This window comes from Sus scrofa, chromosome 3 (assembly GCF_054392235.1).
Source record: "Sus scrofa isolate SSC_HxYL_T2T_F1_AM1 chromosome 3, Sscrofa_HxYL_maternal_Yorkshire_Landrace_v2.0, whole genome shotgun sequence".
Lineage (NCBI taxonomy): Eukaryota > Metazoa > Chordata > Mammalia > Artiodactyla > Suidae > Sus > Sus scrofa.
In genome coordinates this window covers 59,625,563-59,642,588 of record NC_139385.1, presented here as the reverse complement: position 1 = coordinate 59,642,588, position 17,026 = coordinate 59,625,563, and the positions used below count along the sequence as shown (strand labels likewise).

The 17,026-nt window shown below is 46.4% G+C and overlaps 1 protein-coding gene across 1 annotated transcript in view; it reads left to right on the top strand.

Moving 5' to 3' along the window:
• Positions 1-15,303, top strand: part of GCC2 (GRIP and coiled-coil domain containing 2) — a 40,559-nt gene extending 25,256 nt beyond the window's left edge. Inside the window, exons 16-23 of the mRNA XM_003124853.7 lie at positions 112-249; positions 1,611-1,732; positions 4,557-4,733; positions 6,207-6,424; positions 8,251-8,445; positions 9,405-9,544; positions 10,902-11,103; positions 14,031-15,303. Coding sequence (XP_003124901.4) covers positions 112-249; positions 1,611-1,732; positions 4,557-4,733; positions 6,207-6,424; positions 8,251-8,445; positions 9,405-9,544; positions 10,902-11,103; positions 14,031-14,101 — 1,263 coding nt within the window. The 3' untranslated portion in view covers positions 14,102-15,303. The remainder of the gene's footprint in view (positions 1-111; positions 250-1,610; positions 1,733-4,556; positions 4,734-6,206; positions 6,425-8,250; positions 8,446-9,404; positions 9,545-10,901; positions 11,104-14,030) is intronic.
• Positions 15,304-17,026: the final 1,723 nt, after the last annotated feature.

Here is a 17,026-nt window from a genome sequence, read left to right as displayed (position 1 = left end):
TCCCTTAAATAATAGTTCTGTCTCAGAGCACAAGTTCATGTTTAAGGGAGGTCTGTTTAACCAGTGAAGGTCTGATTTACTGGAGCTTGACGAGAAGCCTCTGCCCCCCAGATCCAGCTGGCAGAAGTGACAGCAGAGAAGCACAAAGCCCATGAGCATCTGAAGGCGTCCGCAGAGCAGCAGCAGCGCACACTGGGCACCTACCAGCAGAGGGTGGCAGCTCTGCAGGAGGAGTGCCGCGCCGCCAAGGTGCATCCTCTTTGGGGGGAGGGATTCACCTGACTCAGCACCCCACCACCACACTACCTCCCTAGCCCAGTCCTGGCTGCACTTGCATAGCTTGTTTTTGCTAAAAGGAAAAATGTTGGTACACGTTTCCATTTCAGACTTGTTTTGCAGCTTCTTTGGGTTAAGAAAGTTACTTTTTAGAGTTCCTGTCATGGCTCAGCAGTGAATGAACCTGACTAGTATCCATGAAGATACGGGTTCGATCACTGGCCTTGCTCAGTGGGTTAAGGATCTGGCATTGCCGTGAGCTGTGGTGTAGGTCACAGATGCAGCTCAGATCTGGCATTGCTGTGGCTGTGGTGTAGGCTGGCAGCTGCAGCTCCGATTATACCCTAGCTTGGGAACCTCCATATGCTGTGGGTGCTGCTCTAAAAAGACCAAAGAAAGTTACTTTAAAAAAAAAAATTTTATTATAGAAAGGTTATAGTTCTTTCTACTGATTATGGGCTAAATGATTATAAAACCATATTCTAATAGAATGGCCACCTTCTTCAGCGTACAGAATACCACCAACAGCAGTTTTGCTACAGGTGCAGCTAAACCACCTTGATGACATGGCCTTGGGAGGTCATAGGTCACTTCAGGAAAGTTGAAGACCTATAATTTAACTTTTCTCACTCTCTTTTAAAAACTGAAGTAGCTAAATTGTTTTGAGTTAATTTTTCTTGTATTTATAAAAAGAGGAAATATCATAAGTGAAAATTGTTCTGATGTTCCAAAGGCAAGTAGTGCTATTATAAAATTTATGGGTAGTAAATTAATCTGCCAGGGCAGAAAACATGGAGAAATATACATGTAGAAATGACCTGAAGATTAGGTCATTCAGAGGCTTTTAAAAAGTGTAAGGCCAACAGAAGTGCATGTTTTAGGGAAGGTCAGTCAGGGGCTAAGGTGTTTCAGCCATGTTACTCATTTCAAAAACAAGGTTTTCCTCTCAATTTATTTTTTTTTTTTTTTTTTTTTTTTTTTTTTTTTTTGTTGTTGTTGTTGTTGTTGCTATTTCTTGGGCCGCTTCCGCGGCATATGGAGGTTCCCAGGCTAGGGGTCCAATCGGAGCTGCAGCCGCCGGCCTACACCAGAGCCACAGCAACGCAGGATCCGAGTCGCGTCTGCAACCTACACCACAGCTCACGGCAACACCGGATCGTTAACCCACTGAGCAAGGGCAGGGACCGAACCCGCAACCTCATGGTTCCTAGTCGGATTCGTTAACCACTGCGCCACGACGGGAACTCCTCTCAATTTATTAATATCTGCCAGAAAATAGAACTGTGTGACACAGAAAATGCAATGGACACTTTTCTGTCTTTTACCTGTTATAGGCAGAACAGGCTGCTGTCACCTCGGAATTTGAAAGCTACAAAGTCCGAGTCCATAACGTTCTAAAACAGCAGAAAAACAAGTCCGTGTCTCAGACTGAAAACGAGGGAGCCAAACAGGAAAGGTAACGTCTGAGCCCCAGGACTCGGGCAGGGCTGCAGATCCTGCTGTGGTTTCTTTTGACTGTTTCACATGGGTTTCACATGGCATCACCCTGAGGACAGAGTCGTCTTCAGGGCACTGTTCAGACTCAGGGAGCGTGAAGGAGCCGTGTGGCTGGGGTGGAGTCTGGAGACACAGGCTGGACAGTCCGTTCCCCCCACCCCCGACAGATTCATCATAGTGGAAGGACAGATGTCGAGTTACATGAGGACCAAGTAGGAGGAGAGTAAAAATGCTTTCTCAGTGTACTCGGTCACCATTCATTAGGCTAAACAGAGGTTGCTTTAAAACGTTTTACTTATTCAAAAATTTTCAATTTTTTTGTCTTTTTTTAGTGCTGCACCCGAAGCATGTGAATTTCCTAGGCTAAGGGTCAAATCGGCGCTGCAGCAATGTAAGATCTGAGCCGTATCTGGGAGACCAGGGATCGACCCCGCATTCTCATGTATACTAGTCATGTTCGTTAACCACTGAGCCACGACGGGAACTCCCAAAAAGTTTTCAATTTTATCTAGAGTTAAATTTTTCTTCTTAAACTTAGGACCATCTCAGTGGCATACTGTTTCAGTAGTAACTGCTTACAAATGACTTTTGTGCTTATTCAGAACTTCGTGTGTTGTTTATCAATGAAGGCTCAGTGTGCAAAACCGTTACATCTGGCTCTTACTATTCTCAGTAGGACTGGATGGCCTGCAGTGTTTATGCATTTATGCTTTGTCAAACCTCATGTTTAAGTACTTAATACAGGGGAACTGTAGGCTGAAAAGTTTTTTTTTGGTTTTTTTTGTTTGTTTGTTTTGTTTTCTGTCAGTAGCTCATCTTAAAGCTGAAGGTAAATATCAACACATTTATTATAAAAATACTACCTGGAGTTCCCATCATGGCTCAGCAGAAACGAATCTGACTAGCATCCATGAGGACATGGGTTTGATCCCTGCCTTGATCGGGCCGTGAGCTGTGAGGTCGCAGACATAGCTTGGATCCCACGTTGGTGTGGCTGTGGTATAGGCTGGCAGCTACAGCTCCGATTTGACCCCTAGCCTGGGAACTCCATATGCTGTGGGTAGGCCCCTAAAAAGACAAAAAAACAAAACCAAAAAACCACTAGGGGAGTTCCTGTTGGTGCAACGGGTTAAAGGATCCAGCATTGTCACTGTTGTGGCTTGAGTTTAATCCCTAGTCTGGGGACTTCTGCATGCCTTGAGTGTGGTCAATAAATTAATAAATAATTTTAAAAACAAAATAAATTGTAAAAATTTTTAATAAAAGTATTACCATTTGTGAGTCATTTTTGATCATGCCAGAATTTTGAGTTAAAGTTATTTTATCTTTTTGCTTTTTTTTTTTTTTTTTTTCCTAAGGGCTACAGATGAGGCATATGGAATGTTGAGGTTCCCAGGCTAGGGGTCGAATCAGAGCTACAGCTGCTGGCCTACACCATAGCCACAGCAATGTAGGATTCAAGCCTAGTCTTCGACCTATACCACAGCTCATTGCAGTGCCAGATCCTTAACCTGCTGAGCAAGGCTGGGGATCAAACCTGCGTCCTCATGGATACTTGTCAGGTTCGTTTCTGCTGAGCTACAGTGGGAACTCCCAGAGTTAAAGTTATTTTAATGTAAATGTTTTAATTTCTTCCTACTTTCTTAACATTAAGTACTTTTTTTTTTTTTAGGGTTGCACCTGCAGCATATGGAAGTTCTTGGGCTAGAGGATGAATCAGAGCAGTAGCTGCAGGCCTGCACCACAGCCGCAGCAATGCCAGATTCTTAACCCACTGAGTGAAACCAGGAATCAAATCCACATCCTCGTGGATACTAGTCAGGTTCTTAACCTACTGAGCCATGATGGGATCTCCCTATTAAGTACTGAAAAAAAAAAAAAAGTGTATTGTATCACTTGTGGCAGAATTATAGGTTTTAAATGTTTTTCTCCAAAGACTTTCTTTGACTGTAACATGGTGTAATGTGCTGATTTCACAATGCTTAGCTTAGAACTGCATGATTTTTTTTTTTTTTAACTAATGACATAGTCACATAATATAAAGTAGACCATTTTGATGCCATTTACTGGTCTGCTTGGAGTTCCCACTATGGTGCAATGGGTTAAGAATCCAACTTCAGGGAGTTCCCGTCGTGGCTCAGGGGAAATGCATCTGACTAGCATCCATGAGGACACGGGTTCAATCCCTGGCCTCGCTCATTGGGTTAAGGATCCAGTATTGCCATGAGCTGTGGTGTGGATCACAGATATGGTTCTGGCATTGCTATGGCTGTGGTGTAGGCTGGCAGCTGCAGCTCTGATTTGTCCCCTAGCCTGGGAACCTCCATGTGCCAGGGGTGTAGCCCTAAAAAGACAAAAAATGAAAAGAATCCAACTGCAGCAGTTTGGGGTCACTGCGGAGGTGTGGGTTTGGTCCCCGGCCACATACAGTAGGTTAAAGGATCCAGTGTTGCTGCAGCTGTGGTTCGGGTTCAGTCCCTGGCCTGAGAACTTGCATATGCTGAGTGCAGCCATTAAAAAAACAAAGCCAAAAAAAAATATCGAAATTTGTAAATCCAGAGACTTATAAATATGTAGTGTCTGAGGTTTAAAGTCTGACTATAGCATGTTTTATTTCACATTTAATTCTATTCTGTGAGCATTATACTGATTATACTTCCTTTAAAATCATCCACAGTAATGGCAAGAATAATTAAGTGATTGAAGTCAAATTTATTTGAAACCACACAATGAAATGTCTGTCTTTCCAAAAAAATTGTTGAACTATTTTTTTTCTATTTTAGAGAACATCTGGAAATGCTGATTGACCAACTGAAAATCAAATTACAAGACACTCAAAATAACTTGCAGGTCCACGTCTCTGAACTGCAGGCACTGCAGTCTGAGCATGATGCCCTGCTGGAGAGGAATAGCCGGCTGCTGCAGGAGACCGTGTCCAAGGAGGCTGAGCTCCGGGAAAAGTAAGGGGGGTGCGGCACGGTGACACCAGTCTGCAAGGCACATGTGCGCTGGGGAAGATGCAGGCTGAAAGGTAGATGTAGGTATTTGCTGCTTCTACCTTAAAGCTCCCCCTTTGGGATTGTTCTGTATTTTGCTTTAATTTTTTGCCTTTTTTTTTTTTTTTTTTTTTGCCTTTTGGGGCTGCATCTGCAGCATATGGAGGTTCCCAGGCTAGGGGTTGAATCGGAGCTACAGCTGCCAGCCTACGTCATAGCCACAGCAACGCCAGATCCTCAACTCACTGAACGAGCAAGGCCAGTATCGAACCTGTGTCCTCATGGTTACTAGTCAGATTTGTTTCCACTGAGCCCTGATAGGAACTCCAGCCTCTTCTTTTTTAAACATCTTAATAACCCTGCTCTCTCTGTAGGAGACTGTAAAGGTAACTCTGGGGGAGTCGCTCGGCCGACACCCAAGCTGCCCTGAGGACAGAGCAGCAGTCTAGGCAGGGGCTCATGGAGGCAATCCTGTCCCTGCCGTCGCTTGAGGCCTGGAAGCCCCTTAAGCTCTCCCCGTAGCTTTTATCCTCCATAGAGACTTGTCGCTGCCACCAGCTCTTCCTTTACTTGTCGGTGGGTGTTGTTTGAACAAAGTGCTAGAGAGAATCTAAAGTCATCCATCTGTGACCTTGGCAATTAAGACACCTCTTTTGAAACATTGTGTTTTTACTGCAGGTCTCCCTTTAGCCACTCAGCCTTATTTAAAACTTTGTATCATGTGCTCCCCTGTAGCACATAGGAAAAATCTCAGAGAGCTCTGTGCTGGGCTCTTTCCCCCAAGAGCTGGACTTCATATTGCAGGGGTGGAGTGGATAAAAGAAGGCTCTTGTTTTTTCTGTAATTGGTTCCATATTGTTTGAATTTCCAAGAGTATACTTATATAAAAAGAAAAATGATGTTTTACCAAAGTCAGATATATAAAATCATAAGTCTTATCTTACTTAACTATAGTTAAGTCAGATATATCAACACTCTAAGTGAATCATTAAAGCTAGCAATTCCCCAGTCAGTGTCAGGTGGACTACAGTAAAAGTGGCCAATTGCCAGCCCTGCTTTCGGTTTTCTCATGCGGTGGCTCTGGGAGGAGAACCTGCATTGGACAAGGTGCCCCGGAAGCAGCTGCAGAAAACTAAGTCTGTTTTGGGGGTTCATGTTAATTGGTTCCAAAATGGCCAGAACTTCCTTCCAGGGCTTTCTGTATGATTGAAAGTGTCCTTTTTCATGTTTTGAGGGTGATAGGGAAAAGGCAAGTTTATCCTGTGTTTGTGTGCGCTGCCACCCAGGCTGGCCTGGAGAAGTGGACTGGTGTAAAGTGACTTCACCATGTGTCCTGACCGCTGCTCACCTGAGCCTCCTCCTGCGCCCAAGGGTGGCTGACTTTTTCCAGGCTGGGTGGACTTGGGTCTCAGCCTTGGCATTGGCCCCTCTCCATAGGCTGTGCTCGGTGCAGGCGGAGAACACGGCGCTACGGACTGAGCAGGCACAGATGGCAGCCCAGCTGGCGGCCCAGGGCGAGGCACTGCGTGGTGGCTTCCGGGACCAGGTGCGGCAGCTGCAGGAGGAGCACCGGGGGACGGTGGAGACGCTGCAGCAGCAGCTGTCCCAGCTGGAGGCCCAGCTCTTCCAGCTGCGGAGCGAGCCAGCAACGAGAGGTACGTGCGTGTGTGGGGCGCCCCGGTGCATGTGTCTCTGCCACTGAAACGCGTCCCCCACATCTTCTTGAGAAAATGAAAACTTTGTGGGTGACGAGCAGCATCGCTTCCATGATCAATGAGTATGGGATTTGCTTAGTGAGACTGGAACACTGAGCCCGTCTTACCTCCATGACCTCTCAGTACCAGTTTTCATGTTTTTCTTCTCGTCTGACTCACGGGCTCTATCCGTCTCATGACCTGTGTCCAGATTCCAGTGGCCACTGAGTCACTGTTAGTCATCAAATACATCCAGTTTTTTTTTTTTTTGGTGGGGGGGTGCTTTTTAGGGCCACTCCCGAGGCATATGGAAGTCCCCAGGCTAGGGGTCAAATCAGAGCTTCAGCAGCCAGCCTATACCATAGCTCACAGCAATGCCGGATTCCCAACCTACTGAGGGAGGCCAGGGATCAAACCCCCATCCTCATGGATACCAGTTGGGTTTGTTACCACTGAGCCACAACGGGAACTCCCCAAATACATCTGTTTTTCATCAGAAACTCTAGATAGCACTGAATTTGTAGGATCACTTGGCCACACATGGCTTCTTGCCTTTCAGATTTGTAATTAGTGGGATTTAGTTCAGGCACCCACACAACTGTCATTCTGCTTCCTGGAAGAGATGGGATGTGTCAGCCAAGATGAGGACACTCTGGAGTATTAAGTACCAGCCTTTGACTTAGTACCGGTGCCTTGTCACCAGGGCATTGGCAGCCATGGGTCACTTGTCAAGGCTGGAAACCAGCTTCAAGAAATTGTAAATTAGCCAAGAGTCATCAAAGGAAGTACCCAACCAGGGGTCAGCAGTAGAATCGGCAGTTAGAAGAGGGTCAGAAACTCAGAGACAGGCCTCAAAAGGCAGCTGAAGGGTAGTGTCTGAAAGCTGAGGATGGGGACTTCATAGAAAGGAGAATAAATGAAATTGGACCTTAAAAGTTGTGGTCAGAATTCTGGTTGCTAACACAGTTCTGAGTCCTTGGACAAAGCCATTTAATGTCTCTGACCTTCTGGTTTCTTGGGATTAGTAAAGTAATGTGCTCAAAGTACCCAGCCCTACTCAGTGTGGGTTATTTGCAGGCAGGCAAGCCCTGCCCGGGAACTGTGACAGGTTAGCCTGCCCTGGGCTTGGGCCCTTGCCTGGATGCTGAAGATGAGAGCGGGTAGTGACAGGAACCAGCAGGGACATCTTCAGAGCTGACCCCTGCTTCAGAAATAGCTAGAATGTGGTTTAGGAATTTCTGCCCATGCTGGCAGCAGGCCAGCCCTCTGCACTGTGTTCCCTAATAGTTTATCTTAATGCTAGTGGTAACTATCACATGTTCTGAATTGACTTAAGTGGTTTAAAGTTCAGTCACTAAGTTTTTAGGGCTTTTTTTTTTTTTTTTTTTTTTTTTTTGTCTTTTTGCCATTTCTTGGGCCGCTCCTGTGGCATATGGAAGTTCCCAGGCTAGGGGTCAATCAGAGCTGTAGCTGCTGGCCTACACTAGAGCCACAGCAACGCAGGATCCAAGCCACGTCTGCGACCTACACCACACCTCACGCCAACGCCAGATCCTTAACCCACTGAGCAAGGCCAGGGATAGAACCTGCAACCTCATGGTTCCTAGTCAGATTCGTTAACCACTGAGCCATGACGGGAACTCCTGTCTTCTGGTTATTCAAATTCTCTGCCATATCATTTGACATCCCTAGAATCATTTAGCTTTATTGTGTATCTTTTTAACGCTGAATCCATGATTTTGAGCAGTCTCACACTTACTCTTTCAAAAAAAAAAATCATGTAATAGGCCCAGCTTCTTCCCACCAACCTCTGAAGAACCTTCGAGAGAGGAGAAACACAGACCTCCCACTTCTGGATGTGCAGGCGGTCACCCGGGAGGAGGGGGAAGGGATGGAGACGACGGAGGCCGAGTCCTCATCTTCTGCCAGCATCCACACACCATCTTTGGAGCAGTTGCTCAGTTCTCCTGAAGCCAGGCTTGGTATGTTTGTCTTAAATAATTACATGTTTATTTAATTCCGCTGTCCTGTCTATTTACCATTAATTTATAAATGCTTTTTTGAGCTATTCTAATAATTTTTTTTCATTATTCCACCCTTTTTCAAACGGAAAACTTTTCCTGCACAATGAAACAGATTGTTTTGTTTTGTTTTGTTTTGTTTTTAAATGAAATGCTAGTTCTGGCCAAAACAAGAGCTAGAAACAGATGGTTAGAAGCTCTGGCTTGGTGTTAGAAGTAGGGTAAACATTTCTTGCCCTGATGAGAAGCTGGCATCCTGATTAGGTAGTTGTGCTGAGTGTGCCTTATTAACTACAGCGTTTCAGACAATTTCCTCCTCACCTGTACTGCCCATTGATGCTGCTGGTTTGGGGTGGTCCTCTTGGAGGTTTCAGGATCTGGAGTGGGTTGTGTCCTGGGTCCTGGCTGTGGCTGGGTGGACGTAGCAGTCACAGTCCCTCCAGGAGGAGTTAGGCTGTGGGACGAAGGCATCATGACGCTGGCCTTGACTCCATAGTCAGACCAGGCTTTTTGGTGCTTGCTACCTGTTCCCTCCTGTGTGGGACTTGAGTAAAAGTACCCACCCTGCCTTGTAGTCAATGCTCACGCAAGACCGTGGTTTAAGTGATTGGTATCTGCTGACACTTCTCCCTTTGTAAGTAGAGCGGCACAAGCTCTTGGGACATTAATAGGTGGAGGAGGATGAAACTCATCAAAATTGGGGCTAAAACTCCAGGCTAACAGATTCCAGACGAGCCCACAGAGCCAGTGACCAAGCAGGTGAGGGCTCCAGAGCAGAGTCTGTCTTACGTGTATCCCTAGGATGTGAGGAGTGGACTGGAAGCCATGGCAGAGGAGCAGCACTGGGGTGTTCTCTCATTTGGAATCTTGGCCCATGTTCCCTCCTTTTGAAAACTAAGTATTGAAACAATTCCTTGCAGAGCCTCCTTCATGGCATGCTGAATTCACCAAAGAGGAACTGGTTCAAAAGCTCAGTTCCACCACAAAAAGTGCTGACCACCTGAACAGCCTGCTTCGGGAAACGGAAGCGACCAACGCCATCCTTTTGGAGCAGATTAAGGTGAGGGAGGGGACCTTGCACCCTGCCCCATCCACACACAGTCACACCTCTGTCACACCTTGGTTCCTCACAATGTTCCCTTCTTGAAATTAAGTGTTAACTGCTTTTGTATCTATTACATAAAAACTGTTTTAATTCCTACATTTTCTAAGAAGCCATAATAGATTTAGAGGTTAGCTAGCTGTTTACCAGTCAGTGTTCCACATTTACTTAAATAAGCTTTGAATGGGTGTGGGTCCTTAAATTCTAAGGATGAACCGTGAAGCACTTCTAAGAATGGCCAGGTGGTGTGGGAGGCGTGGCTGTTGAAAACTGTGCTGGAAGTGGAGGATAGGGCGGATGTTGCACCCACCCTCTCGGGTGATAAAGCCCCTAAAGCCCCATTGTTCGTTGATGGCTTCTCACCAGCCAGGCCCCGCAGTTCACATCTCTTGGGATTGAAGCTTCGTCATTGCTAGACGAGAACCATGAAAGCTGATTTGGGTGGAGAAAATTCACTGTGGCTGGAAGGCACCTGTTTCTGCCCTGGACCTGCTTCTCCCCACAGAGCATCCTACCTCTGCGCAGGCCAGAGGCTGCCCTGGTCAGATCCAGCTTACACTGCTGAGTCACTGGGTTATTCACAGGACATTGTCTGCATCCTGACATCCCACCTCAACAAGGAAGGTGCATCTCAGTAAAGGCACAAAATTACCGTTTCGCACGTAGTCAGAGCATCATCACAGGTAGCGAGCCACCCACTAAGCCAGACCTAGGTAACCATTCCCATGTCGCGCTCCGCACATGTGATCTCAGACCTTCGGGGCACTCTTTCAGATGCCCCTAAGTTTTAGGGCAGAGTCGGCCACTCTCCTGGACTAACCTGAAATGCTGAAATGTAACCATCTATTTTGTTTGTTTCAACCCAGAAATTTTCCTCCAAGATTCACCATCCTGCATCTTTGTCACATCGTACGTGCAGTGCCCCCCTTTTCTGGTAGTTTCTAGATGGACTTACATTCCTGAATTTTCACTTTTGTTTGGTTAAGTGCTGTTAGTTGTATGGATACTCTGGCTGTGGATACCCCTCCTGCCCAGCCCCCTTCCCACGGCTCTTTGTTGGGAGAGCTGCCCTTGGGCCATGGTGCTCTCTGGGCCTCTCCTGCCCCAAGGGCATGGCCTCCGCAGCGGCACTGCTGAGCCGAGCTCGGGACCCAGTTACCTCCGCTGCACCTGCTTCCCAGCTTCCAGGAGTTTCTTTCAGTTTCTCATCTAGTCGCTCCTTTGTTGTCATTTTTGGGCATTTCCAGGGAAGAGAAGAACATGAGTGTTCACTCTGCTGTGTTTAACCTGGTTTCTCTCATTTCTCCGACACCAGCTTCTGAAGAGCGAAATAAGGCGCCTGGAGAGAAATCAAGAGCGAGAGAAGTCGGCGGCCAACCTGGAGTACCTGAAGAACGTTCTGCTGCAGTTCATCCTCCTCAAGCCTGGGAGCGAGCGGGCTCGGCTGCTGCCTGTAGTGGGAACAATGCTGCAACTCAGCCCCGAGGAGAAGGCTCGGCTCGCCGCCGCGGCCCAAGGTAAGCACGGGCTCCGGACCCTGGCCGGAAGCGGTGCCAGGGGCCTATAACTCAGATGACAGCCTCAAAACTCTGTTGATGTGATGAGTTCTGTGGTGTGTGTGCCTGTGAGTAGGTTTGGAAAGCTGATGCTTTAACATTTTAGGGCAGTCCAGGATGTTTCATCATCTTAGCCCACAGCAAAGTACAGGACAGTGTCCAGTTTTATCTTCCATTTCTTTGCAATTGAATTTGTAATCCTAGAGCTGCATTCTGCCCAGGAACGGGGTTTCCTTTGTGTCATGCTTGTTAACTTGTGTCCAGCTGCACCCCACAGCCCCTCCCTCCAGCACATGCAGCTTTAAGGCTGCCCTGTACTTGGAGCTCAGGTTTTCACATCTAGTAGATTTAACACCATGATTTCCTAAGCTCCTTCCCAGTGACTCACAGCTGTGTAGTTGCCTGGTTTCAGACTCCTTAAGGACCATGGTTTCAGTTTTAAAATGCCTTTATTGTTGCCATTTTCAAGCATGCAGAGAGGACTGTAATGTCCCTTGTAGCTGTCACCCCCCTTTATCAACCTCATCTCAGAGTCTTCCTCTGGCTGGTGCAGAGCAGAGCTAGAGGTTTTAAAGCAGGTTCCACACACCGTCTGATTCTGCGGCGGATACGTCAGTGCATTTGCACTCTTCTGCCGTCTGTCCCCAGCCAGTCCAGGGTCTTGCATTAGTGCAGGTGTTTTGTTACAGTTTCGCATGATGCATTTGGTTGGTGTTCCTTAAGCTTTTATCCCTCGTAATTCCATGTTCCTTCGTAACATGGATTTGTTCGTTGAACAGTGATGGGATCTCAAAATATTTAGCATGTCTAATAGTTTTCCTTTAAATCCCACTATGTTTAGAGTGATGAAGATAGGTTTTTTTTTTTTTTTTGGCCACACCACCAGCATATGGAAGGGTATCGAACGCATGCCTCGGCAGAGACAGTGCCAGCTCCTTAACCTGCTGGGCTACAGCGGGAACTCCTGTTTAGAGGAATGATGTTACCACCACTCAAGTGAATAAGTTGAAGGTCCACTGAATAGAAGACTCTAACCTAAGGGTCCCTTATGTTATTATAGATGTTACTGATCAAAGTGAAGATATATATATATATATAGAGAGAGAGAGACGTTCATTAGAAACGCAGAGCTCTAAGACATGCTTATGCTGAGTCCTGTAAATATATCAGGAAAACTCCTCTTATTAGTTTATCTTCAAAAGTTTATTCGCTTCTTACCTCTAACCTATGTGAGCAAATGAAAGAAAATTTCAAAAAATGAAAGACAGCTATGGTTTGGCAGCTGATCTAGAAGTTGCTTAAGGGAAAAGAAAGAAATCATTCAGAATTCAGTGTGGAGAAGCAAAAAATGAAAGAGCAGAAAACAGAGGACAGAATAAAGACACTAGCAGATAATCAGTAATAGAAGTTCTAAAAGGAGACCAGAGAAAAGAATGGGGTAGAAACGATACTTGAAGAAAATGGCTTAAATTTTTTTAGAACTGCTGAGATACTCATTCCACAGATTGGAAAAATCTCAATAAAATTTCAAGTAGGATAAATAAAAGTTCATATAAGAGTGAAACTAGCCCCCAAAGAAGGAGAGAAAAATCTTAAAAGCAACCAGAGAAAGAAGACCCATTGTCTCAGTGCCTATGAAGGCGAACCAGCCAGGCCTTCCCAGCAGAGGGCTTCATGTCCCCGATGAACTTCGTGGGTGGAAGATCTGAGCAGCAGGAAGGAACCTGTGCTATACCTACAGGCCCTGGGCCTCAGCAGCCCAGGCAACCAGGGACACTACCAGGGCCCTGAGGGTCAGGTCCCATGGGACATGGGTGTGCAGGGTCAAAAATCAGGTCCTGGCCCTGAATGAAACGGGATCACACGGGCAGAGCACACATGTTCCTCCAGCTTCCCCCTCCTCTGTGCCGAGTTGATAACAGTAATTTTCATTCAGGTTGCTAACTGCCAGTGCATGGTGAAATTAGCCCAGTTGATCACATCCGAATATCTTTTAAAAATAGAAACATCAGAGTTCCCATTGTGGCTCATCAGTAATAAACCCAACAAGGATCCATGAGAACTTGGGTTCGTTCTCTGGCCTCGCTCAGTGGGTTAAGGATCCAGCATTGCTGTGAGCTGAGGTATAGGTCGCAGATGTGGCTCCGATCCCTTGTTGCTGTGGCTGAGGTGTAGGCTGGCAGCTGCAGCTCCTATTCGACCCCTAGCCTGGGAACCTCCATATGCCTTGGGTGTGGCCCTGAAAAGACAAAAAAAAAAAAAAAAAAAAAAGAGAATAGAAACATCAGAGTACATTGACTCTAGTAAGGGTAGGAATTGTTCCTTGAAGCTCTGCAGCTGTCTGTGTGGCTGGTGGTGCCCCTCTGACTGCATCCGCCCCTGTGGTAGCAGGATTTCTTTCTGGGGTCGGGGTCAATAAACACCCATGAAGGACCCTGCTAGCACCCCAAGCACGTGCCCTGAGCTGTTCAAGCTACCTGTTGCGTCTGTGTGGGAAAGAGAACAGAAAGTGCCACCCGGTCCCCAGATGAGCAGTGTGAAGAGGGCACTGCCGAGCAGGGCAGGTTGTCGCCTGCCCCCACATCTGAGCCCCAGCGCAGTTCACAGACAGCGTGTTTCTTTTCTGCCTGACATGCAATTCGTGATATGTCAGCCTAGCTCCTCAGATAAGTCAGTCAGCTCTGCTCTGTGCAGACGTGAACCTCGGCCTTGCAGCTCCACGGCTTTACTGCTGGCTGGGTTGTGGGTTTTGGCTGAGTTGTCACTCAGGATGCCTTTGGCATTGTCTAAGAGAGAAAGACAGTAAACACGGAAAGTTTGAGGACAGAAAGGTTAGTAACATGAAAATACAGTGTGGAAGATTAATACTTTTTTTCTATACCCTGCAGGTGAGGAGGAAAATGCTTCCCGCTCCTCCGGGTGGGCGTCCTATCTGCACAGTTGGTCTGGACTCCGATAGAGTCATGGAAAAGGCGTTATTTGTTAACCAAATAGAATCCATTTGGCAAAGAAGGTTCATGTATATTGCTGTTGTTCTTCTGTCCAAAATCGTGTGTGTGTGTGTGTGTGTGTGTGTCAAATGTCCCTGTATGTGTCTCTGCGTGTGTCCCTGCGTGTTTCAGAGGCTTTGCCTGAGGTCAGTGCCCGGCAGGCTGAAGTGTTGACACCGCTCCCTCCTCGGGACCCCAGGCTGCTGGGCCAGGCCATGCTGTGAATTCTGAAGTTAAACTAAGTTTTGGTACTGAACCAGCTGGAATTCAGACTTCAGCATAATGTTATAAGACCATTTATCACAAGGTCAGCTTTGCAGATAGCTTGTTACACATGACAAGTTGTTAAAGAAAATTTGTGAGTTAGAATATGAAGGAAAATGCTTTCCTGGTAAAATTGACTTGTTTATGAAGGGACTGCAACATAAACACTCTGCAGTTAATTACAGACTAATTAAAATGCAGTTCATTTAGTTATTCCTTTAAGATGAGCTGCTCTTTTTTTCTCCAAAGTATATTATCTCAAAACTCGTTCTGTTCTCAGAAGCCCTGGTCATCACATTCCCGCTGGGCACTTCCTGGCGTGGGTCCGCCAGGCCCTCGTCTTTAGCACCTTCTAAGCCAGTAGTCTTGCGAGATAGCGGGACGTTGGCTGTTGTGCAGCCCTGTGTCCAGGAGGAAGCTGGAGCCTCTTGGTTTCTGAGACCAGCTCTGGGTGATGGTTTTACTTGCCTTCTATGCCACTGAATATTTTATTGACCAGATCACAAAGGTGTTCTTAAGTCATAAATGTGAGGACTCTAGTATTTGTCTAAAAAAAAATCACCTCATGGTGTGCACTATGAAGTTATCTTCAGCCTTCCAGTTTATACCCTTTCAGTCCCAGCTAATGAACTGACCTCATACTTTGGTTTCTGGGAACATTGGTTTCCAATTTAATTTCACTGAAATTTGCTGCTGACATGTTGAGTTCTTTAAAAATATCTCAATATCTGTCTTTTCTCCTGTCTTAGAACAGACCTAACTAGTGAATGTACTAATGAAAATGCATCTATTTCAGAGCTGACTTTAAAAGTTTAGTTTTTTTACTTCATAAACTGTGAATATGAGTATGCCAGCAGCATACAATGTAACTGTTATAGTATTTAAATAAATTTCACTTTCTCTGTAAGTCCAGGCCTCTTCCAAGTCTGTATCAATTTGTTTTGAAATACAGTCTCTACCTATGGACATAATAACAAAAACGCCTTTTCGCATGATTAAAAAATCATGACTCTGATTACTAAGTTTATCTTTTTTGGTTTCAACAGTGAGAGGAGATGTAATAATTATTTTACTATTTCTATTAAACCTGTTGAACCGTATGTCATATTTGTATGCCCACTCATCTTCTGTTAGTCTCCTTGGAGCTTTGAGTTACTGACGAAAGGGAATCTCTGCTTCCTTCGCCGCTGCCTTTACGCAGTTGGGACTTGGGTCCAGGTGCTCAGGCAAAGGCAGGTTGCCCTTGGGGGTCCGTGACTGTAGATTGTGGTGCCCGGCACATCGTGGAACCCACCCTCGGCCTCTCCTCTGTGATGTGAGTGTCTCATACACAGCAGGCCCTGCTTACACGCCTCACAGTGGGAGGTGGAGAATCGCATTCCTTTGATGGAACCGTTGGTGGACCCGCGCACACTAGCTATGCCGTGTCCTTCTTAATCCCTTGTCAGTTGATGGTAACTGTCGTAGTTCCCAAGAAGATACAGCTTGGCCTTGGTCAACAGAGCACATGAAAACGGCTCACATGTATCATTAAAAAGGAAGCTGGAGGTGGCACTTGGTCACGACTGTTTTGTTTTCATTTGTTTTCACAGCTGATTTGTCTGAAAATCAGCTGTGACTTCACAGTAAGCCCAGGTCAGCCTGATACAACTGGGTGGTGTCTTTGGGCTGATTTGCACCACACATGTTAAAAAAAGCATTTGGGGAGTTCCCGTCGTGGCGCAGTGGTTAACGAATCCGACTAGGAACCACGAGGTTGCGGGTTCGGTCCCTGCCCTTGCTCAGTGGGTTAACGATCTGGCGTTGCCGTGAGCTGTGGTGTAGGTTGCAGACGCGGCTCGGATCCTGAGTTGCTGTGGCTTTGGCGTAGGCCGGTGGCTACAGCTCCGATTCAACCCCTAGCCTGGGAACCTCCATATGCCGCGGGAGCGGCCCAAGAAATAGCAACAACAACAACAACAAAACAACAACAACAAAAAAAAAGACAAAAGACAAAAAAAAAAAAAAAAAAAAGCATTTGGTTGTGCATGTGCTGATTACACAGGGAAGGAAATTATGTTTTCCCATGTATTCAGAATGTGATTACAGGAGTTCCCGTCATGGTGCAGCGGAAGCGAGTCCAACTAGGAACCATGGGGTTGAGGGTTCAATCCCTGGCCTTGCTCAGTGGGTTAAGGATCTGGCACTGCTGTGGCTGTGGTGTAGACCAGCAGCTACAGCTCCAATTACACCCCTAGCCTGGGAACCTCCATATGCCATGGGTGCGCCCCCCCCCCAAAAAAAAGCAGAATATGATACATGGAAGAAAAGCAAGTTCTGACATTGGAATTGTTGCTTTTTAAAAATATAGAAAGCTCCTGTGAGTAGAACACAGTGTGGTGAGGAAACACACTTTTTGGCTTAGTGTTTGGGTGACCTCCGGTTCCCCTCTGAGGCCTCTCCAAAGTCTTCCCCCCCAGAGGAGAGTCAAGGGGCCGAGGGGCCCAGCCAAGGTCACCTGAACCAGACAGAGGGCCCCGACGAGGCCAAAGTCATGAGATTCTCTCAGGATCCTGGATTTGGGACTGAAAAGTTAAGTCAGGGAGTTTCCATTGTGGCCCAGTGGAAACATATCCAACAGGACTCAGGTT